The following is a 24,230-nucleotide window of genomic DNA, read 5'->3' on the forward strand; positions in this document are numbered from 1 at the left end:
TTTCCCTTCATCGTCATTACCCTACCCACATGCCGTCAGTTTTTAAAAACACAATGTCAGGCTAGAAAGAGGCTTTGTTCCTTTGGCTGACAATATTTTAGGGAATTAAGGCATGCACACAGGGCAGCCTGTAACTTAATAAGTTGATCTGAGTTACAGTAGCACTCTTTTATAGTAGCTATAGTTAAGTGAATTATCTAGGCCAGGGCTGTCTTAACAGCATTATACCGCCCAGCCCCCGCCCCCCACCCGCCCTGGGCAAAGCACTGCACTGGGGCCCCTACCTACACAACCACTCACAGGAATAAAAATGTCAATGGTCGATAAAATTAAAGATATATTTATTGGTACTTCCAACAAATTCAGTATTTAAACATTTTTAAGACTAATCAACACAAATGTTTGAGCAATACAACATGAGCCTTGAAAGACACAAAAATGTCAACAAATTTCAACTCAATTGATAAACCATACAGACAGAGATGGCGCAGTATGAAATTACTATGAATTATTTATTATTAATCAAGTGTTCCACACAAGCATTTGCGAAATTTCTTTGCTAAGAATTGCTTTATAATTGGCTTGAAGTCAATGGTCGTCTTCAGGATGCCATTTTCCATACACATGAGTGAAAGCCTTTCTTACATTACTACAGTATTTATTCTTAATCCAAACCCAAATTAACATTAATATTGTTCATTATCTTTAGTAAAGCACATGCTAAATATGCATTTTCCAATAACAAATATTTATAGTTTGGTATTTATTTATTCATTGACAGCAAGTCATGACATACATAGATTAGCATGGGGCCCCTATGCTCTTTTGGGCCCCCAGGCAACTGCGTTAAGACAGCCATGATCTAAGCCCAAGGAGTACTGCTCTACACTGTGCTCCAGAACAGTACTGGGGGGAAAACCCTGAAAATCAAGCACTTCACTATAATTCAAGTGAAACATTTGAGTCTTGTGTCACTCACACAGTTTGGAGGGAATAAATTGCATACTGACATATGCCTATATAACAATGCTTATACACCTTTCTCTGAACCAGGAATTATTTGTTGTCATAGTAGGTCCTCTACATCAGTGGTCTTCCACCCATGAAACAGGAGCCACAGGTGGCCGGCAAAACTCTGTCATCTAGATCATAAGCTTCTTTAAAGCTGGCACTTTTTGTTGCTTTTTGGAAGGGCTTGCTGGTAGTGTATACAGAGGTTTCATGGCTCCTGCCTCTCTATGCATACATACTGAGAAGAACAGCCGGATGGCCACTCAACAGTGAAAAAGACTCCTTTTTAGTACAGGCAGACTCAGTGCCCAGAGAGGGTCCTTCTTCTCTTGGCACATGACTGGGATGTCATATGACTTCCTGCCCTGTGTTTGCAGCTTACTTAAGGTTGCCAGGTCCACCTTGCTGCCAGCGGGAGCTTCGTGGGGGTGGGATGGGTGTTCCATGATGTCACTTCCAGGTTTACCGCAAAAGCACCGGCATCGTGCAGGACGCTCTAGCACATTCTTCCAAAAATTCTATGGAAACCATAGAGCAGGGATGTTGAACTCATTTGTTACAAGGGCCAGATATGACATAAATGTCACTAGGTCGGGCCAGGCCAGGCCTTGCTAACCCAGATAGGGACTGGAGGGGATGGCTGCCTCGGGTGCCTCGCGGGCCAGATAAGAGCGCTCAAGGGGCCGGATTTGGCCCCGGGGCCTTATGTTTGACACCCCTGCCATAGAGTTTTGGGCAGAGAGTGCTAGAGCATCCCTGTCGCGATGCTGCCGCTTCCAAGGTAAACTCGGAAGTGACGTTATTGTGCCATGCATTTGTGGGACACCTCCCTCCCCTCAGCTGGCCTGCTTCTGCCTGCCAGTCAGCTGAAAAACACCAAGAAGCCCCATTCATTGGCGGGCAATTGGCAACCCTACGTTCACTACATCCCATGCTGCCATCTGGGATTAATAGTGGGTCTGAGGTCTAGAAAGGTTTTAATCCACTGGAGTTTCCCAATGTACAGCTCTTCCTTATTCATTGACATTGATGAGCTAGTTTGCATTCACAAACAAATGCATGTGTAGATAGGGTTCTTCCCTCAAAATGAATGATTAACTCCATGTTACTTGAAATAAGGTCTTTGTTTTTGTTTTAAATCAGGGTAGGTTTTAATAGAATGTCCACATAGAATCACCCCCGAGTCCAAAAAGCTAAACAGGTAGTGATGTAATCATAGTGATGCTACTAGAATGTTCAAGTGAAATAGTTCTAAAATCTTGATGGAAAAATGCCCAAATAGTCTAATTCATGTACAGATTCATAAAATGAATTTTCTGGGCCAGTGAGCGATTACACTTGAATTCAGTAACTATCTGACTTTTGCTTTTGTGAATTTTCATAATACTATAATTTATTTATATTTTGATTTCTACCATCATTATATTGATACCAAACTGTATTGTAGCAAATAATTTGCTTTATTACATAAAGTCGGGTTTCTTGGAGCCATAATTGAAACTTTAAAAGTTGATTAATTCCTTGAGCTGATGTGAATAGGTATGAAAGTCTGATGACTAGTGTGGTATAGTACTAGACTAGGAGTGACGAGATCCAGGTTCAAATCCTTACTCAAATCATTGGATGTTCATCAGTCGATCACACTCTCTAAGCCTCATTTATCTCCTGGGACTATCATGAAGGGCAGGGGAGAACTGGGAGCTTCTTGCCAGAATTGTGGGATAAAGATAGATAGATAGATAGATAGATAGATAGATAGATAGATAGATAGATAGATAGATAGATAGACAGACAGACAGACAGACAGACAGACAGACAGACAGACAGACAGACAGACAGACAGATAGACTAAAGATGAATGTGCATCATCATTTTAAAAATCTGGATTAGCTACAGCCAAAGATTTTAATGTCTAAAACAGGAATGTTTTTGACTGATTCAGATTAAAGCCTCTCTGTGTTTTTGTTCATCTTACCCTTGGGGATATAACAGTTAATTCAACAATAGTGGTTAAGGTATCACTTATGCATAAATATTGGATTATGAATCAGTTTTATATAAAGAGGTGTGATGCACCAAACAGAAGAATGTCCGATAATGCTATTTTTGGAAGTAACTGGTGGCATTCAAAAGAGATAACATTCATAGAACATACCATTTGCAATGCCCATTGTTTCAATGAAAAATATTGTGAAATAATTGCATTTGGAATAATGAACCCATAAAGTAAATCCAGAACTTTTAAACATATCTGGGACTAACCTGTTACTTCATATTTTAAAAGACTGTACAAGGCAGTTCCTATTATTTCAACCCTGTGGAATAGATGGCAGAGTTTGCAGAACAGGAATAATGAATACAGTACCCGTTCTATAGAGCTTACGCCTTCACATCTGTGGATAATGTCACAAGGTTTTGCATGGAAGTCTTCAAGTCATCACATATCTTACAGTGGACGATATGGATAAATACTGAAGCTACTGGTTTAACAAGGAAAATCTGAAGGATATTTGTGTAAGTAAGTACGGATTGGTGACACCAAATGATACTTCTAAAGTTAGGTTCACACATTTCAGCTTTGCTAGAATATGAAATATTAAATTTTGCTGGAGGTGTACAGAGCACATGATTATTGAAATTTTACATAGGTTACTGTTCTGCCCTCTCTTAGTAATTTATTTAAAGGATTATAAAATGCTGAAGCAAGATTTATATGGGCATAACAAATAAACATTCCCCTCATTTTTCTAACCTATAAGAATGTTAACTGTCAACCATGAGAGACCTGTTGTGGGAAGAAAACTTTAAATATGTATAATACTATCTGAGAAATTCCTACTCTACCTCAAAAAAATTTAGGTACAGGGGCCAAGGGTCTCGGGAAAATACAAAATTTTCAGAATTGGGTGATGAAAATCAGGAATGCTGTTGAAATGTTAGCAGTAGTGAATATCCATGGGCTTTTCGGGCTTCTGTGATGGCATTGTTGTTGCTGTTTATCATGATCCAGGTATTCATTTGATAAAAGTTAGACTTATCCCTACATGTAAAGTACTTAGTTGTCTTTCTTCACTGCAGAACAGTAATTGAGGATGACTTTGACATCCAAGTGAAGAAGCCTTGCAGGAGAAAATAAAGCCATGGAATCGTAAGTGTTCAACAGGGTCATATTTCTGTGGCCATTTTTGAGCAGGAACTCCTGGAATTGTTGGCTCAAAAAGAAGTAGCTCAGTCAATACAATGCATTTTTTAAAAATATAGGCTGCATAAGGAATGCATTTTTGAAGCTTTTGACACCTTTCTCTCTTTCAGGTACCAGGGAGATGAGCAGCATTCTCCCCTGTTCCTACCATCTCATATTATTTTGTTAATAATTCCATGTTCATTTCTGATGAAAATGTTAAAATAAATATCTCTCAGCAGCTTGTGGGTTGTTTTATTTGCTTTCCCAGTATTGTAAGTCATTTAAAGTACCGTAGAATTAGCCTCCTTTAATGTTTATTTGTTTCTGGGCCCAGTTTTTGAAGTGCTTGTGTTTGACACTTTAAATGGTCTGGAGCCAGGATATTTTGGAGATTGCCTCCTGTTGTACGTAACTTCTGTATGAGCCTAACAACCGATCCCTTGCTCTGTGTCTCTCTGCTGCCTTATGTGGCAGGTTGAGATCTTATGTGGCAGGTTGACAGAGCCTTTTCAGCTGTGCCACCATACCTAAGGAATGCCCCCCCCCCAGAAGTCTCTCACCTCCCCACTCCCTTTTAATTGAGCAGTGAAAATCTGGGTGTTTAAGAAGGCTTTGGGGACCAAAATTTCTTCATTCTTGTCTTCTGTTTTAGTGGTGATTGGATTATTGGTTAACATAACTGATTCTCTTTAACTGGTTTCTTTTTTTTTTAATTGTGTTTTTATTCATTTTAGTAGGCTTAATTTGTAAGCTACCGTGGAATCTTTTGCAATGGAAAGGCAGGTTATACATATTTTAAATAAATGATTATGATTTAATGGCACTGTTTGAAAACCTGACACACCACTTCCAAATGCCACCTCTTTGTGCACTCTTTGAAATGCAGCATGTTTTGCTGCTGCCTGTGGATTTTTTCCAAAACCATCTTGATTTCAGAATGGAAAAATATATTTCCTAATCCTCGCCCATCCTATTTTCATTTTGCTCGTTTCCTTTTACCATATTTCTTGAAACAAATATTTTGTTTGTAAAATAACTATTCCTTATGCTGTGCAAAATATTTCTTGCATTATGAACCTACATATGTATGGCTCATCTGAAGGTATATCCACACATCACATTATTTTCTTAATTTTTTTCATCTACCTCTGGGATGCATTTTGCAGTAGACAGCTAATGGGATGTATAATCTAGCAAGAGAAAACAAGATGTTATTTTATCACAACTTTGTTTTACTGTTCTCAGGTTAAAAATGGTAATTAACTTATTTATTGTGAAGTTTCCTTTAGTTCAGAAATCAGAAGACCTGTAACAGAAAAGAACAATTGAAATCTTGGGACAACATGCTCCTAAAAGTCACCAGTAAAGTGGAATCGAAAGGAAGTAATTTCAAACATTCCCTTGTTAAATTTGGCCATCAGAGGATGCAGGAACTACTGGATAGTGTTCTAACTAGTGTCAAGTGATGAAATGTGTTAATCCAACTCAAGGGGCCCTAAAGCTATCTCAAGTCTTAGCTAAAATGTTTTGGTTTTTTAAAAAGAAAAAATTGGATTATCTAGCATGCCAAAAAGAGTATCTGTCAGTTTCAGTCTTTTAACTGTATGATATTTTACTAATATGTGAATATGCACTGGAGTGAAACTACATTACTCAAATACACCTGGTAATTGCTAGAGCCCTTTTTAATTTGCAGGTATCCCAAATAATTTTATGAGTCATGTGGTGATATCAGTAAGTGTTTAAGAGGGTAGCATGCAGGTTTGATAAATCTGTTGGGGCTAACAGAAAGATACTTTTGCTAGCAGAAGTGGGGAAATACAGAGAACCATTGGCATAGTGGTTAGAATGTTGGGGAGACCTAGGTTCAAATCCTCACTACACCATGAAGCTCACTGTGTCATTGTGGGGCAGTCACAACTTCTCAGTGCAACCTACATCATCAGTTGAGAAGATAAAAAGGAGGAGGGGAGAATCATATACACAATCTTGTGCTCCTCAAAGGAAGATAGGATTAAAAAAAATGAGATAGATAATTTTGTTGATTTCCCCCCTCCTAATACAAACTCCACATTGTCCTCCATACTGTTCCAGAGAGTTCCCTAGCTCTCAGCATCAATATTTTTGGGGCATCGTGAGCTGCAGTAGGAAGGAGGAGGTGGACCTTTGGAACCAACCCATTGTTTCAGCATTGGTGTTTAGTGTTAGTATTTATCAATACTGGTTCATTTCCCATAAGAGCTAGAATCAGAATATAGCTTCCAGGATGGGACTCTGCTGTCTTCCCCCTCTCATTGTAGCACCCCCACCCCCCAAAAAATGCCGCCTCAAAGGTTCAAGGGATCAATTGAAATTGGCCTCCCCATCATCAGAACTGACCTTTCATCAGCAAAAAGCCTATGGTTAGAAGCCGCTCATTTCTTTATCTCATAGAATCACAGAATGCATGCATTCATTTATTTCCAGTTCTTTTAAAAAGAAGCTATAGCATAAAGGTGTTTTAACATAATGCTGAAATTGTCATCTACTTTATGTTTGAATAATTTACAGTGTATTCTGAATTTGAGTGGCACTATAGTTCAGCTCAGTGTAGACATCGCACCAAACAGTATGTTTTGTGCCAGCCCATAGTTTAGAACCCAAACCATGGTTTGAGTTTCCAAGTGTACAGGTAAACCATGGGTTAAAGCTGCCTGCCTGCTTTTGTATATCAGACAAACATGGGTTAGCTTGAAGTCCAAATTATACCTTCATTTATTGTTCCGTACTTAGATGATTTTCTGCTTGCTAGTTTATTGTATTAATATTCCACACAATCATCTTCAAAATGATTTACATTAAAAGGTAAAATGATTTTTTTAAAAATCTTAAAATATATGTTAACATACAAGAGCAAATAAGAGCACTCTTCATAATTGGAGCTGAATCTAGGCTAGGGTTGCCAGCTCTGGGTTGGGAAATACCTGGAGATTTTGGGGGTGGAGTCTGAGGAGGGTGGGGTTTGGAGAGGGGAGGGACTTCATTGCCATATAGTCCAATTGCCAAAGCTGCCATTTTCTCCAGGGGAACTGATATCTATTGCCTGGAGATCAGTTGTAATAGCGGGAGATCTCCAGCCACCACCTGGAGGTTGGCAACCCTAATCTAGGCATAGTAGACAAGTGCTTCACTGCTACTTCCTCACCCTCTCATGGCCTCAGCAATGGTATTTGGAAGCTGGAGGGGGAAAATAAATTTTAGATCCTTATTCCATAAGTTTGTCCTCCTGAGAATGTTTTTCATCTAAACATTTCTCAGGGCTAAAACCCAGACCAGTGGAAGGCTGGCCATTTCACATATGGGGAATATTCCCAATAGATTGCTGCCTTGCAGGCCCCAGCACTCAGGAGCAAACAAAACTATGTTTCCACTGAGTGGCTCCTGCAGTTCTGGCTCGCAGCAGAAGGGCTGCTTGACTTAGCTTCCTTGTGGGTCATTTGGACTTTACAGACCACTCCTGGTCCAAATTCACTGCAGATTAAACATGTTTAAACACATTTACATTTCACACGGGGAGAGAATCTGTGTTTTGTGTCTAAAATGCCCTGTAAAGCAAAAGAATTCTCACATAATCTGTTTTAACATAAACATGTTAGAAAATTAGTCAAGTAAGTCCCGAACCTAATTAGCATCAATGGTTATGGCTGAGTAAATGTGATTAACTGCCTGACTCAAAATCCACCAAAAATAAAACACTTGATTTTAAGCTGATTTAAGTCTTTTTGATTCATCAGTGGAACCATATGGGCTGAAATCCAAGCACTTGAGCTTTATTGGGTAATGGATCAGGCTATAAAATGCCTGCTTTGCATTTTAAACTTACAGCTTGATATAAGTCTTCTGTTTAAGAGCTGCCGCACATGTATGCCTACTGTGCTGTGTTTAGATTTTGTGTCATACATTGGATTTAGAATTAAACTTGAATATGAATCTACAATCTAAAATAATATTTGAAAACAGATTTAGAAAGAAGCATATTGGACAGCAAAACACTGCCTTAGTTAAAGTGATTTACATATGCCATCCTTCAAGAATTTGGATATCCCTGTGTTGCCATGCCTATTAAAACTACCTCTTAAGTGAATTACATGATAATAGATTGCTTTACTTTGACAAGTTATTTTTAATAGCCAAAGGCAACTAAAGATGTCAGCAAAGTGAAAGTGAGTGACTTACTTTTAAGCTTTAATTAAAAAGCATGCACAATGTTCTAAACATGAGCGGCATTGAACTATACCCGGTGTTTGGAGTGAGATCTAAAGAACTGCTAAGTTGCTACCTTGCGTGCTCCAGAATATTTTGTGTTTCCTGTCCCTGCAGCAGCCATTTGCATTCTCTGAAAAGCCTTTTAGGAGGTCTAGGTGACCTGCCAGTCAGCAATCCCACACACTGCATGGACCTCATCTGGAAGCAGAAATCAGCATTACACTGCATGCAGGTGGATGAATTTAGGGACATATACCCTTTGGATCACAGACATAGTCATTTCAGAGTGAAAAGATTAGTCAAAAGTTTGAAACATTACAAGTACCCTTTGGGGACCAGTTCTATCCTAATTAATTCTATCCTAACAGAGTTACATCATTCTAAAACCATTGATTTTAGTGGATCTGGAAGGATATAACTCTGTTTAGGATGGCACTGTCAATGTCTTTGAATAAATTATTTCAGTGTTGTGGAAGAGATCTTTATTTTTCCTATTCCTTTACAAGAAATAAGAAAAATATCGGAACCGTCGTACATTTAAACTCATTGAAACATCATGAGTAGAAACAGGAAAAATGATGTTTCCCTTTGCTTTCATAGGGAAAGTTAAGTCTTCACAGGTGAAATCAATGAAGTTTGAACAGGGCTCGCGTTTCTTCACTATGTACCCAATCCGTTCTTCCCTTGTCTCACCGTTCACTTCCTCCCATTTCTCTGTTGAAAAATGGCTTGATTATTGTGGGATGAAGTGAAATGAATGTTTTTGCATACTGCTTTATCACTGAAATGTCTGTCTATAGAGGAAATTGACAGTGTTTTTCAAAAAGTCATAGATAACTACATATGCACAGAATTTTAGATTACTTTTAAGTGTGAACCTGTTTTCTGAAATTATGGCATAATTTAGTACTTTGTTGATGGTAGTGTGTATATGTGTATTAAGTTGTTGCTTATTCCTGGCAAATAGTAGATACCATGAAATATTTTATGAGTTTATTCCTTTTACTATGCTGAATAACTTTACTATGCCAAATTGAGAAAATATTAAGAAACATTGAGAAAATCTGTTTTGGATTCTGCAGTCTTGTTCTGATATGAGATCTAGAACCCAATTGCTGAATCACACAGTTTACTTCAGCAGACTGATTTTTATGCTTATGTGGTGGGATTTGTATAGAACTTTATGTTGTGAAGGAGTTAAACAAAACTTTATATTATGTGTTCAGCAAACCTCAGAGGTCCAGGTTTTCTATATGTAAAACATGTCTACAGCACACTAAGTAAGTGCACTGGGGAAAGAATGTGAAAATGCACATGCAGATTAGTGAATATAGTTCATTTATGAAGATGACAATCTGGATAAGCTACAACATGGAAGTACAATGGGCATTGCACCCAATTTTGTACAACTTACCAGTTCTGGCACAGTTTCTGTCTGTATCTGTTCTAGGTATTTAGAAACTTTTATCTGTCTTAAGCAACAAGAAGGGGTCCAGCTGCTGAGGAGCAGTTTCAGGCTCCAAGAAGTTCCTCAAGTGTGCTGCAAGAGCTGTTTTGTTTCTAACAACATTTGTTGTGCCCAAAGAATAATCTACATAACTGGCAGCAAGAAGATACATTCCTCCTACTATTCAGATGGGAGGGGAAGAATATATAAGGAAAAGAAAGTGATTCAGTAGTGGAAATGAAAAGTCTGGTGGAATCTCAAAAGGATGACCCTTCTGAGAGCATCACACCTTGGGGTTAGGGATGAGGTTCCAATACAAGTGACAGGTAAGACTCTACCTGGGCGTAAAACTCAAGTATTCTCAGTGAATCCAATTAAGTACTTTTCCTTTAGCAACAGTTTCTGATTACTATGAAAAGTACACCATAGTCTATACCCTATAGTATAGACTATACCCATAGTCTATACTTTATGATTTCAACAACTAGGTTATCCTTGCTGTTTGCTATTTAAATCCCAGAATAAATTGAATATTGTGTCCTGCATTTACTGACAAACTCAAGGCACTATAGCCATGTGAAGGTAATTATTTTCATGATGCATGGAGCCAGCAGCACATCTGTGGAGCTGGTGTAGTTCTGACTTTTGACAACGTTTGACAGACATCCTGTCCAGGACGTCCAGAACAGACAAATTATTCAGCAGAGCAGGGAATGATCAAACTACAGATAGTGAACAGTCGTACAAAGGATATGTCAAGCTATCATTCTGCTTGCCAGAAGAAGTAACAACTTTTGATGCAGACCACCACATCAGAAAAGGCACGAGAGTGCATCATGCCTACGAAGGTGTCAACACACCATGTCCAGATGTATACGCCATCAGAGAAATAAAGGATGCATCTGATCACAGAGAGGAGAGGATTATGTGAATTCTTACACTGCCGCTTTGCACATGCCCCTTTAACATTCCACTTGGTTTTCAAATAAAATTGCATAATTAGACTGGATTAAAAGAAACCAAAAATCACTGTCTGGGTTTTTTGTTTTGAATTTTAAAAAAACTTATGGGATGAAAACTAAAAGAGCAGTGGATCCTAAACTACCAGGTCCTTGGCATAGACTTGTCTTTTCCCTTGAATACATCTTTATATTTGAGAACTCTGATGAGCATTCCAGAAGAAACTGAAACCATGAAATATTGATGAGCCAATACTTTATAAAACCATAAATTCATATGACCTTCCAAGACAGGGTGTATCCAGAAACATACCACTGTATTTGTACCCAGTGGAAAAGATAATGATTATTCAAGTGGCGATAATAAGGGAGATGGGGATCAGAGGCCCAGTATAGATATAATGTTGCTGATCTCTTAACCATAGGTAAGAGATTGAGGGGTGAACCACGAGCCTATGCACTCCTCAACCTCTCTCTTGTTTTTGGCATGAATTCTTCCTCTTTCCATAATGGTTATAACTGTATTTTAGTGTGACGTCTGTTTTGCTTTCCTTGTTTAATGTTTTAATTCAGTTTCGAATGCTATGTTTTGATTTTGCATTGATAATAATTTTTTTATATTGTCTGTTATAATTACTTCAGATTTCCCTAAAGGCAACTGATTTTATTATTATTATTATTATTACCACCAGTAAATAATAATAATGATCTCTGCTAGCACTGCCCATGATGAAGAGACCAGCAGTGCTGTATCTGCACTAGGCATAAGTTATTCCATAATCTCTTCTCATTTGACACCTCATAGATCATGGCCACGTGTCAGTGTTGTAGTGAAACTAAATTTTAATTAACATAATCTATTTTTATTGACATGGGACCCCTGTAGTTTACCATGCTTTTATGCTCCTGGTACAAAGCCAATTATCCTCTTGGCAAGGACACGAGACTGAGGTACCTAACTCAGAAGAGAAATTGTCCAGTGGAACAAACCATCCAGCCCTGATGTTGAGCTGCACAGTGTCTAGGCATACCAAATTTCCATTGCCTTCATTCTACCAAATACACTTTTTCCACACCACCAACATGGCAGCTGGTGTCATCATCTTAACCAGTTCCAGTCCTGAATTTGATCAGGTCAGCCTATAAAAAGTAAGAAAAGGACTCTACACAGTGATGTCTACCATTGTCCCAAGTTGCCCTGGCTACTATGGATTGAATGAAAATCACTTTTAAGGTCATGCCTACTGTATTATTTTTGTTTCCCCCATGCCCCATGTTAATATGAAATAAAGACTGGAAATTGGAGACTGTTGAACTTTTTGTTATCAATAATGTTACCTCTTGATTTAGCCCCTTTGGCTAATAGCAGGTCTAATAAATCCATTCCAACATCTTAGAATGTATTCATGATTCAGAAGTATTCAACAGTAGTAGAAAATGCTTTTAAGTCCATTGATTTTTTGCGAACAATATGTTTACTGTATTTGTTATCTGTGTCATTGGCCACCCATGCCAGATAATATTGTATCTTGTCTGCTTAAGAAACTGAAAGTATTCAGGAACATGTTACAGCAAACAGTCAAGCTGTTTCTGAACAAGAAACTTGTATTTAAAATTTGTGAAATTGGATTCAGAAGCTACTGGCAGGTGAACCATAAATATGAATAACAAATAATTACTCCAGAGCTTACAATGTACATATAGGGTGTTAAAACTTTACTCATCTAGTAACATTCACAAATCATTTGGGGGCAGGTTAGGTTTTATTTTATTATTTTATCTGTTCTACTATTTACTATTTTGGGTGAGTTCTATTCTGAATGCTCATCTCAGAAAAAGGAAATTTTCATATATATGGGATATGTCTGCCTTTGTATAACCAATGGCATAACAAGTTCCCATCTCTAAAATAGGGGTGGCCAACAGCTGTATTGTGAGGAGCCATTCTCCAGTCACGGTTCTTGGGACCAGAAGTTAATTTTCCTGTCCAGGGTTATCCTTTCATAGGAATTCATACTCTATAATGATTTCAATGTGATGTAGCAGTAAGAACGTCATAATTATGGCATATATGAGCTGGGATATGACTGGAGGCATTACATTAAAAACATTGAGAGAGCATTAGCGTAACAACGTGGAAGATCTCTCACTCTTTCTCACATTATAACCACTTTAAAATCATTTTTCCTCAATATAAATGTTTTGTGACACCCTAATGAAATCTTCTAGACCCATGAGGAGAAGGAGGCAGGAAAATTCTTGGGCTGTTTTGTTTACAAGTGACTAGCTGGCCATCCTATCCAATGGAAAATCAGTTGGAATTTTTAAATTGCTGTTTACTCATCACAATTAAAATAGATCCCAGATATATAGATATATATGCATGTTAGCAGAGAGTTGTGAAGAATGGATTTCAAGATCTTACACCATAACTTTTATTGGAAATCACTGGTCACAGTTCTTGTTGTACTGGTGGAGCAAAAGAGTTAATAAAAATTCCAGAGCAGCAGGTATTATGTTGAAACCACCTCATTAAGTCCCCTTCAAAATGTCCATGCAGGTGAAGACGAAAGGCTCTCATGCCACTCTGTCCCCACATCCATTTTCATAAGAACCATACATTTTGTACAATTACAATGTCATCCTCACTTTCCATAAACATGCAACTGGACAGTCTAGCCCGACACAAACAAAATGAGAATACTTTGAATGTGAATACTTTAATTACTAGATGGAGAGATTGTATTGATGCTCACAGCATAATAAGTATTGGGGTTAAATTTTAAGCTATGTTGGATCATGAAATGTACAATGTACTTTAGGTGGGCTTATGATGATGAGATTTAGACTTTAAAGCAGAGAGGAAATAATTGCCCTGGGGAATCACCCGAAACATCCTTCTCTCCCCCTTTAAAATATGTGCTATTATATAAAGAAATAATCCAAAAAGAAAGGGTCTTCTTAATCTAACACATACATACACCCATGTCCCTCTGGGGCAAGTACATATTTCCAAATGAAGTTCATAAGAGCAGCATATGGTGTGTGTCAATGAGCAGGAGTTACACCTAACAAAATACAAATGCCATTTGAGTTTCAGTAAAGTAGAAGCAAGTCTCCTATCATTAACCACACTAACCAGTTCACCAGGGCTGATAAGTAGTATTCATTGTTGTTGAACAGATGGCCTTAATGAGGATAATGCTGTTCACACATGTCGTCTTGAGAATGGGATATATGGTTTCTTGAGGCAGTGATTATCGTCATCATTTCAGTGGACATTTCAGATAAATGCAAATGGCTAAATTGTCTCAGAGGCAGAAGGCTTCTTTTAATTTTTCCATTTTAAGATTTTCCATATTCCTCATTAGGCTACAGAAATCTATAGGGTTGGATCCAGATTAAATTGACCATTTCCACCAAATCCCCCTTCCTGCTGCAGATCCCTCTCATGTCATTCCTCAGCTTCCTTTATCCCCCCAGAAGCAGCATTTCATGGAGATCAGTGGGCTGCAGTGAGAGGGCAGGCAGGAAAGTTCAATTCTGCCATTGGAAAATTTGGTCTGGATCCAACCTCTTGAGTGCAGAACATGACAGTCTAATTAGAAATTGCATGCATGATATAATTTTCAATGTTCTGGTGTACAATTGCTTGAGTCTAGCTGTGTACTTAAATCGCATTTGTGGATAAATTCCCTTCTGAATACTTAACCTTTCTTTGTAAACTACATTGTACATAGGGAAGCACATGTTTTATATTTCCCTTAAATGTACTCAGGCAAGAAGTCAGCAGGGGAAGCACAAGGCAAAGATTATCTTCAAACAATAAAAAAGCATCCTGGTGAACAATGCTCTCCTGTATAATTACTTTCAATTTAGAAATAGCAGAAGGGGGGAGGGAGAGAAATAGCAGAAAGGAAATAAATGTAACAAATAGGACAGACGTCAGAGACATTGTTCACAGGATAAATTTGACCGACTGTCACACAGATTTTGTGGCAATGATTGTGGAAGGGGTTTAGGGGTGAGATGAAACGCCGGACAAAAGAGAAGATAGCAAGCAGTGCTTCAAGGGCTGCCAGACAAGCCAGTGGTGGAGCACATCTGACACCACAGGAAGCTCAGGTCGCTTGGACAATTGACCCAAAGTTCATCACAGAGATTTCTGACTGTGACATCACTACAATGCATAGGTGAGCTTTTTGATAGGTTCACAGAAATTTATTGTCACAATCACAATAAGGTTTATTGAAAGTTATGCCTTGGGATCCAGCACAGTTGTGTGTGTTGTGGGTGCAGGACGATGTGCATTATATAAAATGGTTAATAATTTCACCTGCCACCTGCCCTATTCAGTCTCTAAACTTTAGTATGCCCTACTCTTTGCCCAAACACAAACACTCTGGTTTCCCAACTGGCTTCTTTCTGTGTGTTGTCCAATGTATGTAGATTCCTCCATCTTCCTGGCCTCAGATACAGTGGTTGTTGCTCCTCTATTTGATTGCCAGATGTCATTGGGGATCAAGATGGGGAGGTTCCTGGATCTTCGGGACAACCCAGGCACCAGAGAGGAAGCTCACCATCCACACCCGTAGAAGAGCAAGAATCCTCAGTGCCAGCTTCTGATGAAGACTCACCAGCCAGAACTACAGAGAGCTGGCCTTGGCCATTGTCATCATCTGAAACGCACAGCAATCTTGGGGAAGATTTTGAGGGATTTCCAACGCCAGAGAGGACTCCACAGTGTACAATGGATATACAATCTCCAGGGGATCAATGTCTCAGTAGGACTCCCCAATATGAAAGTGACTCTCCTGAGGAGGGAAATGATGAAATGAACGAAGAGCACCATGGTGTTCAGCCTGTCCCTAGGGATCGGGGTTGGAGAGGGCAGACTCAGCTAACAGAGGGGGAGAAGTTATTGATGGAAACCAACAGTAGGATTGTGCAACTGCTGGAAAATATCAAGAGGGAGCATGCACAGTCTATGGGTCTCATGTCCCAGTCCATGGGCCGGATGGAATTGCAGTTAGGCATTGTGGCTACATCCACAAGAGCCATCCATAACTACCTGTCTGAGATTTTAGCTTTCCTCAAACAGCCAAGGACTCAGGTCCTTGAAACACGTATATCCCAAAGAGCCACCCCTCATGTTGAGTTAACCAGTGCCTCAACATGGACTGGTGAGGATGCAGTGGCAGTGCCCACTGGATACTTACCAGGGGATGAAGGGATGAATGACTCTCAAGAAACACCCCAAGCCACAGTGCCTCGTCGCAGTGGCCGAATGCAGAGAGCCATAACAGAACGGGCCTCGTTGCCCATGCCCATGCGTCAGGCAAAGGGGGGAGGGAAGAAGAAATAATTTATCACACTAGTGATAGGAGTTTAAGGGTTTTTTTTTAAATGTGCCTGTCCTTTTAATTCTTAGCCATAAGGCCATGAGTGGCAGAACTTGACCATTTCTACATTTGGCTAACATTGTATTCTGGCTGACTAGATTAGTCTTAACATTTTGTAGTTTATATTTGCATTGTTAACAATGTGTGCTGCTGGTATTTGAAGAACATTTGCTTCTGTTCTTTCACTTTAGCTTCATGAGAGCATTTTTTTACACTGTGCCAGACATTCATTGCTTTTCTTACAAATACAAATCATTTCTGGACGCAGCTGTTTTTTGAGTTTTCTTTTTCCATTATCCTCCTCATTCCCTCTGAGCAAGCATTCTGGAGTCCTTGGTAAGTATATGGGTCTTGGCAATATTCACCTCAGAAATTGTGTTCAATCAGTCTTTGCCTGGTGTTTCTGGCATGCTGGCCTGAGGTGTTGGGGTTAGCCTGTAAGTGCCTTTTTGGATCATGATAATTCTTATCCTCTGTGGGTCTGACCAGATTAATATCTAGCCCATTGTATGGAAGTAACATATCTTGGCTGGGTTGTGTAATATGCAACATGCCTGGACTGATATTTCAGCATTTGTGACCTGTATAATAATGTGCCAGATGACCTATCTAGGTACATGAGCTACACTTTTCAAAGCACCTTTATTTGTTTGTTGAACTGGCAATTTCGTAGGTAACACTGTTGTCCTGTGAGAGAGTTTGGAGCTTAAGAACGACAGAAAATAGCAATGTGTTCATTGTATATAACTCATTCCCTGCCATAAGGAAGTTTTACTCATTGGAGAAACTATCCCTAGTAATATCTCAGACATTAATTATACAAGCCAAAGTTATCACCTTCCTTATAGCCAGACCTCCTGAGAATTTAAGAGTCATGACGTGCTGTTGGGTACTGTGCCACAATGTCTGAAAAGCAGCTTTGCATCACAGATGATTTGTGCACTGACAGTGTTATGAACTTCTCCTCTCCCTTTAGACCACCTCATTTACAGATGCTGGAGTGGTCAGGGTGGAACTGTGGTGAACATAGCACGCCAGGCAGATGAACAGTGCACTATGGGAAACAATTCTTATTCCTGTTGCTACTGCCTCTGTGGGTTGTTTGATACAGTGGGATTAAGCAAACATTTGTATGCATGCAGGGAGTAGAGACTGGATTCCATGAACGGTATCCCAGATTATTGTTGAGATATCCTGGCCTATATCCAGCCAAGCAGTTAAGAAAACTTATGTGTCCTTTAGTTTTCTCAAGGTGGGTGGTGGTGATTTCGGCTATATCCCCCTCCTGCTGCAGCCACTGATCTTCCTAAAAAAATTTTTTAAAATTCTGAGGGTCAACAGACCCTCAAGAATACATAGTGATCTGCAGAGGGAAAGGAGCATTGGCTGAAATTGCTGTTCCTCTGAAGAAAACTCAAGTGCCTAAGTTTTCTTAATGTTTTCAGCCACTGAGTGGACAGTGGATGGTACCCTGTTTGACTTCCCAGTTCTCCTTCTGTAAGCTAACTTCCCTAAAGAGTCAGGAAAGCATATTTATCAAATCCCTACCTAAAATGTCTCTGGACCATCTTTCCCTTTTCTCCCCATCCACTTTGAGACTGGAGGTGGTCAAAATAGGAGCAGGAAGCATTTTGCTGCAGTACAAACCAGTCATAATGTGCTCCTTAGTGAAAGATTTGCTTGTGGCTGCTTTTTGCTAAATGACTGAGCTAATGATGAAATGCAGCTGGTGTGGGCTAACCCCTGATGCAGGCACTTTGCAGGCGCAATTTGTGTTGAAATGTGTGTCCTTAGACAAACTCGAGCTAGATGTACTCTTACTAAGAACACTCCCATGGGTGTGCTGTCCTGACCATATCCTCAAACGCACCCTTGTCAGGTGTGGCCTTTTGCACCTGTGTCCCAGTTGCGCCCCATCTGTGCCTGTTTTATTTTTGTTTGTTTGTTTGTTTGTTTAACATGTTACAGATACCTTTTATAAATAAATACATTTCAAATCCAAGCATGTACGAGTCATTCTCGCTGCTGCAAGAAAACACATTTGTACAAAATTACATAGTATTAAAAAGCAAGAGGGAAATGTCAACTAGCACGCCTGACAAACAAGTCCAAGTTTGACCGTTTTTGTTAAGTTTCCAACATGGTTTTCAAACTCCCACGCAGACACGAGTTGCACAGCTCTTTGAAAATTAGTCCTAAATCTTACTTTGTGTATGTTTGAAAAGGGAAAAAGATAGAATCCAGTTAAAAGGCCAGAGGGCTTTTCAGCCCAGCTCTGCGACATAGTGAAAATGTATTTATTTGTATTATATCACTTTAAAAGTGTGGTGGAACGGGGAGGGGGGGCATATTAAGAATTTGGCAAATACTGCAGGACTTATCAAAATGCTGCTACAATATTGAATTATTCTCCAGTGACTTTATATGTAATATAACAATTACTGGACATACAGGATTTGTTTTCTAAATTTACTTTATTGGGATTTTAATGTATCCCATTATATTGCTTCTGTATGCTGATTTTGAAACCAGTAAAAAGTGGCAAGCCTATAGGTAGGGATGTAGCAATGTGGTCAGAAGGGTTGGTAAAATTTCTGCTCGGGTGAGGTGCCCCTTCGTTCTAACATGTGAAGCCCCATTTCCCCCTCCCCGTTCCAACTTGATCAGGTATAATCTATGATTGGAAAGGGACACAATAGCTACTATTTGAATGGGGGGAAACCATAAGGCAGTGAGAAATAAGGAACTGACAGCGATAAGATTATGCAATCAACAAACTATATTGTTGCCCATAAACGGATATATGGTATCAATATCAGATTTTGTTAGAACCAACTTGCAAACTGATATTGTAGTCAGATCCAGTGCTGGGATCAGACTTTCAGTAGTGTCTTGCAAGCTCGACAGTTGGAGGTATGCATGGTTTTTACCATCTTCTAAGTGAATATGTCCATCCTTTTTCAAGTGTCTGTCAAAGCCTCTACATTCTCTCCCTGTAGTTTTCATTGTCTGACTAGGTATATAGTTATGTGTGATTGTTCAATTATAAAGGTGATGGGTTTTTCTATGTGGAATTTTACATTATTTACAGACATTGAAAAACAAGTACATCCATGTTCAAAATCTTTTCACAAATGAACCTAAACGGTTTTTTGTGTGATCATTCACAGGGCTGAAGAGGCATAAGATGAAATCCTCTGCTGGTAGATGCACCAGCATATCCAAGAGTCAAATATGAAATCAGTGGGGTTTATGTTTTGCTCCTTATCAGAAAGTTTGAGTCATAGTATGGAGTACAGTTTGAATTACTACTAAATTGAGTATAAATTTTGTGCAAGATTTCCTATTTTTAATAGCAAGCTAGCAAAAATATAGAATATAGAAAGCAAATACTGATGTTTAGTAGGGAGCCAGTCTTTTACATTGTTCAGTTCTATGGCATCATCAGCTTATCTTGAGCCTTCCCCATAACAAAGAATGTCTTTCCCATGGCAGTTATGTGGTTCCTCTTCTTTAACCATTGCACTGATCCAGGTTTTTTTTGTGGGCATGAGAGCACACAACTCTCCCCCAGCTGCAAGATCTTCTCCATTCACTTCAGTAGCGGAGGTATCTCTGTGCCATACGTGCGTGAATATACCCTCTCCACTGAAGTGAACTGGTGAGCCCATGCATGCAGAAGCCCCTGATGTAACCTGTGGCATATATGAGGCTCTGGATTGGGATGCATCTCTGCATTTAACTAGATGAGCTACTTAGAAATCCACTTCCTTTTACCCATGTTGCATTCCATACCACACTCTTAGGGGATGAATATGCTGTTCATCAGTGAGGAACTGAGAACAGATCTCTAATTCCAACACTCTGCACAGGTGGAAACGCCTGTAGAAAATTGGGACAGCTGTATGTAGTTGGTAATTACTTAACTAGATTTTCTTTCTTCCTAAAGCATTTTTTTTTTTTTGCAATGTGGATATTTTGTACTTAATTTTAAGAAAATTGGGATTATATGATGTCTTTAAGACTCAAGTTGTTGAATACAAAGAAAAAAAGGATACTGGCAGGCTATGGCATCATTTCCAGCTATTAGACAACATTTATATATTTGTATGTGCCATATATGCAAAGCCCTCTGGTTAGCAGGAATGTTTTGTTTAATTTTAATATATAGGTGTTTTTAAAGACAGCCACAGTAGCACATATAACTAATCTGATTTCATGGTCTAGAAGTTGATATTGAAAGTGTGGCCAAGACAGAATGAATGACTATTTATTATAGTATGGGGTTGCGTTTTACTCCTGGTGCAATGATTGAATAGATGTGATCTTAGATTAACAGAATGTTTTATTTTAAACATTAATAGAAAGAGAGCAGCCGTGCACATTGTAATCTAGTTACAGTCTAATTGTATAATCTAGTTACAGTCCAATTCTTTATTCTAAAAGTCTTTTTGCGCCTTAAAAACTGTTTCAGTTACATCTATATTGGTTTGTGGTTGCAGTTAGGATGTCCCACATTGTACTTATTGTATCCCACTTTCCCTAAACTATGACATTCATACACAGCATGTATGTTGCTGGCCTCCGTTTTGCCTCATAATTTTAAAACTGAGGGCCTGTTCGCTCCACAATGTCGACCATGGTGAGCTGTTTTCCTTTCTCCAGCCTACATTAATTTGCCTACCTTTGCCCACAGCGAAGTGGTCATACTCTGACTTTTGCCATGATCACAGAATGCAGTTTGGAATCCACCACCCAATCCACCCTGTGAAGATTCCCTGTGCACCATAACACAATGAGAGCCCTTGATGAAAGTCATTTTATGACCAATTCCTCCACGGCTAAACGCAGGGAAAGTGAAACTGGCGGAAAGAAAATGGCTCCGTGCTATCAACGTGGCCAAAAGTATCAGTCCTGAGATACTAATTACTAGGCATATGAGGGGCTTCTATTGGAGAAGTTAATTTGGCCTTAGGCCTCAATAAAATGCAATTAATGTTCGAAAGTCTGTATAAATACTAAATTATGCAGCACTTGCATAGTTTTAAGCTTCTAAAAAGTGCCAGTTTAGCAACCAGGTCATTTTGTCTAATAAGATGACAGCAGGAGAGAATTCAAAATAATTAGTAGCATAAAGAGCACTCAAAATCATTCCTGTTGTTGTCGTCTAAACTATCACTACAGTTCTGGTGACTGCTGTATGGAACAGTGCTCTACAGGTATACTATTTCTAAAGGTCTTCTTTCCATTTCTATATAGATATTTTCCCTTCACATTTTGAAGGTTTGGAGAAGAGGATTGTTTTTCGAGTCACACTAAGTAAACATTAAATGCATGCAGGCTCAAAACTAAAGCATGCATGCTACGCAGCAGCAATAAAAGTGCTCGGCTTGCACGACTTACGATGCTCAAGCATTGCCTTGTTAAAATGCCAAAATCCCCTTTTTCTTTGCATCTTTTAAAAAAAGTTAAATCCTTTATTTAACATTGCTATATTTAGATTTTCAGTTTTTGGGGCAAATTAGATTTATTTTAGCAAATATTTCTCTGTTGCAGATAAAGTGGATGAAATAATACCAATTCCCAAGCCGTTAAGAATTCCAGACAATGCAGCTATGGACTCAAGAGTGGCAACCATTAAACAGCGACCTTCTAGTAGATGCTTTCCCCCTGCTACAGATATGAATGTGAGTATTGATACTTCATTGATTAAAGAACTTTTCAGATTCAGAATAGTAGTGGATAACCCTCTAAGCTTTCTTATTTATTCTTTTTATGGTCTCATTCTGATTCCCACAAGCCCATGAGCGAGGGTTTACTGTACTGAGCAGCAGCGTATGTCTAGATATATGCCTATATATGTCTAGATATATATCCAAATAGGAATTCACGTTTTGTCAAAGACGCCACATAATGGGCTTAATCCTCTTCCTAGGTTTGATCTTAATTTATTTATGAAGTCTTGCCCCTTCCTTCATCCAAGGAACACCAACAACTTTGCACTGATCAGATAGTTTGACTGTCATCAAGGACCTAGGGATAGGGCCTGATTCAGATTAGAACCAATGGCTAGGGTTGCCAGATCCTTCGTTGACACCGGCTGGAGGTTTTTGGGGTGGAGCCTGAAGAGGGTGGGGTTTGGGGAGGGGAGGGACTTTAATGCCATAGAGTCCAATTGCCAAAGCGGCCATTTTAGCAAGGGGAACTGATCTCTATCGGTTGGAAATCAGTTGTAATAGCAGGAGATCTCCAGCTAGTACCTGGAGGTTGGCAACCCTATCCATGGCTCATGGGAAGATGAAGCCTTCCTACCCATACCATTTTTGCAACCCTAAAAGGCCCTGGGGAGCTTCTGTTTGCCTCATTAGGGAAACTTAAGGTACAGGGAAAGTATACCCAGGAAAAGTATATTTTGTACTTAGGCTCTCGCTGTAAGGAAGACAACTCTTGTTCGACCACCTCTCACTTCTGTCCTAAAACAGCTGCTGGCTTAGGCCCAGCTTTCATTTCTGCCAGTCTGGGAAGTGACCCAACATTTTTTTATTATTATTTTATTTATGTTGCCTTTCCACCCAAATAGGATTCCCAAGGCAGCAGGCATCAAAACGTTAAAACATTTCAATATTAAAACAGCATTTAAAATAAAGTATATATAAAATAGAGTATATTGTCGAAGGCTTTCATGGTCAGAGTTCATTGGTTCTTGTAGGTTATCCGGGCTGTGTAACCGTGGTCTTGGTATTTTCTTTCCTGACGTTTCGCCAGCAGCTGTGGCAGGCATCTTCAGAGGACAGTATCCTTCAGTGTTACTCCTCTGAAGATGCCTGCCACAGCTGCTGGCGAAACGTCAGGAAAGAAAATACCAAGACCACAGTTACACAGCCCGGATAACCTACAAGAACCGAAATAGAGTATGTTTAACAGCTATAAAGACATAACCACTATAAGGGATTTTTTGACAAAATGGCAGGGCACCTCTACAAACTTGAAAAGAACCCTGAGAATCTGGATACAGTGAAAGCAAAAAAAAAAAATGATGCTTATTGAGGGGAATAATACAGAAGCTGGGCTGGAGCATTAACAAACTGAAGCTAGGGTTGCCGGATAGTTTCAACAAAACTACTGGATACACTTGATAAAAGTGTGTTGACCGATATATATATATATATTGTCAACCAATATGCGCACGTGCACACACACACGTAAAAGTCCCCTGTGCAAGCACCAGGTTTTTCCTGACCCATGGGGTGATGTCACATCCTGACGTTTCCTAGGCAGACTTTGTTTAGGGGCTTTCCCACTTTGTGGGTAAATGTGCATAGTCTTGCAGTCTTAAACTTGATAGCAATAAAGCACCTGAAGTCACCAGGGTTGCACAAAGGATAAAAATGCAAGGCATACTGCCTTCAGTCTCTCCACCCTTTTCCCCCTGCCATGATCCACCAAGATACCTCTTTTTCGCTTTTCATTAGAAGAGTCAGTCCAGCCACCATCTACCCCCACAGTCAGCTGGAACCAACTTGGGAAGCTGATTGGTTAGCCATGAAAGGGCACTTTCACACAGCCCAAAGAATGCACTTTCAATCCACTTTCAATGCACTTTGAAGGTAGGTTTTACTGTGTGAACTGGCAAAATCCACTTGCAAACTATCGTTAAGGTACACTGAAAGTGGATTGAAAGTGCATTCTTTGGGCTGTGTGAAAGTGCCCAAAGTCTCTCCCTTTCCAGCTTTCTTCAGTCAAGCCAATAGGACTTCTCCCGAAGTCTCCTGCCTGGCCACTAAAAGGTGGATTTGTTTGGGTTTTTTTCCTGGCTGCAATGGAGAACAAGCAGATGGGGGTATCACTGCTTTATCAAGCCACAGGGGAAAGAAAGAGCACATGCATGAAGCTTGGCCACAGTGGTTGCAGGCTTAATTAATTAGAAAATACTGGACATATAAATTGTCACAGTTTATTTACTGGACAGAAAGGGGAAATGT

The 24,230-nt window shown here is 39.4% G+C and overlaps 1 protein-coding gene across 3 annotated transcripts in view; it reads left to right on the forward strand.

Moving 5' to 3' along the window:
• Nucleotides 1–24,230, forward strand: part of SHANK2 (SH3 and multiple ankyrin repeat domains 2) — a 383,933-nt gene that overhangs the window by 334,112 nt on the left and 25,591 nt on the right. For all 3 annotated transcript variants that reach the window (XM_056850898.1, XM_056850895.1, XM_056850897.1), the window contains one exon: nt 21,805–21,935. In XM_056850898.1, coding sequence (XP_056706876.1) covers nt 21,805–21,935 — 131 coding nt within the window. The remainder of the gene's footprint in view (nt 1–21,804; nt 21,936–24,230) is intronic.

This window comes from Euleptes europaea, chromosome 6 (assembly GCF_029931775.1).
Source record: "Euleptes europaea isolate rEulEur1 chromosome 6, rEulEur1.hap1, whole genome shotgun sequence".
Classification (NCBI taxonomy): Eukaryota; Metazoa; Chordata; class Lepidosauria; order Squamata; family Sphaerodactylidae; genus Euleptes; species Euleptes europaea.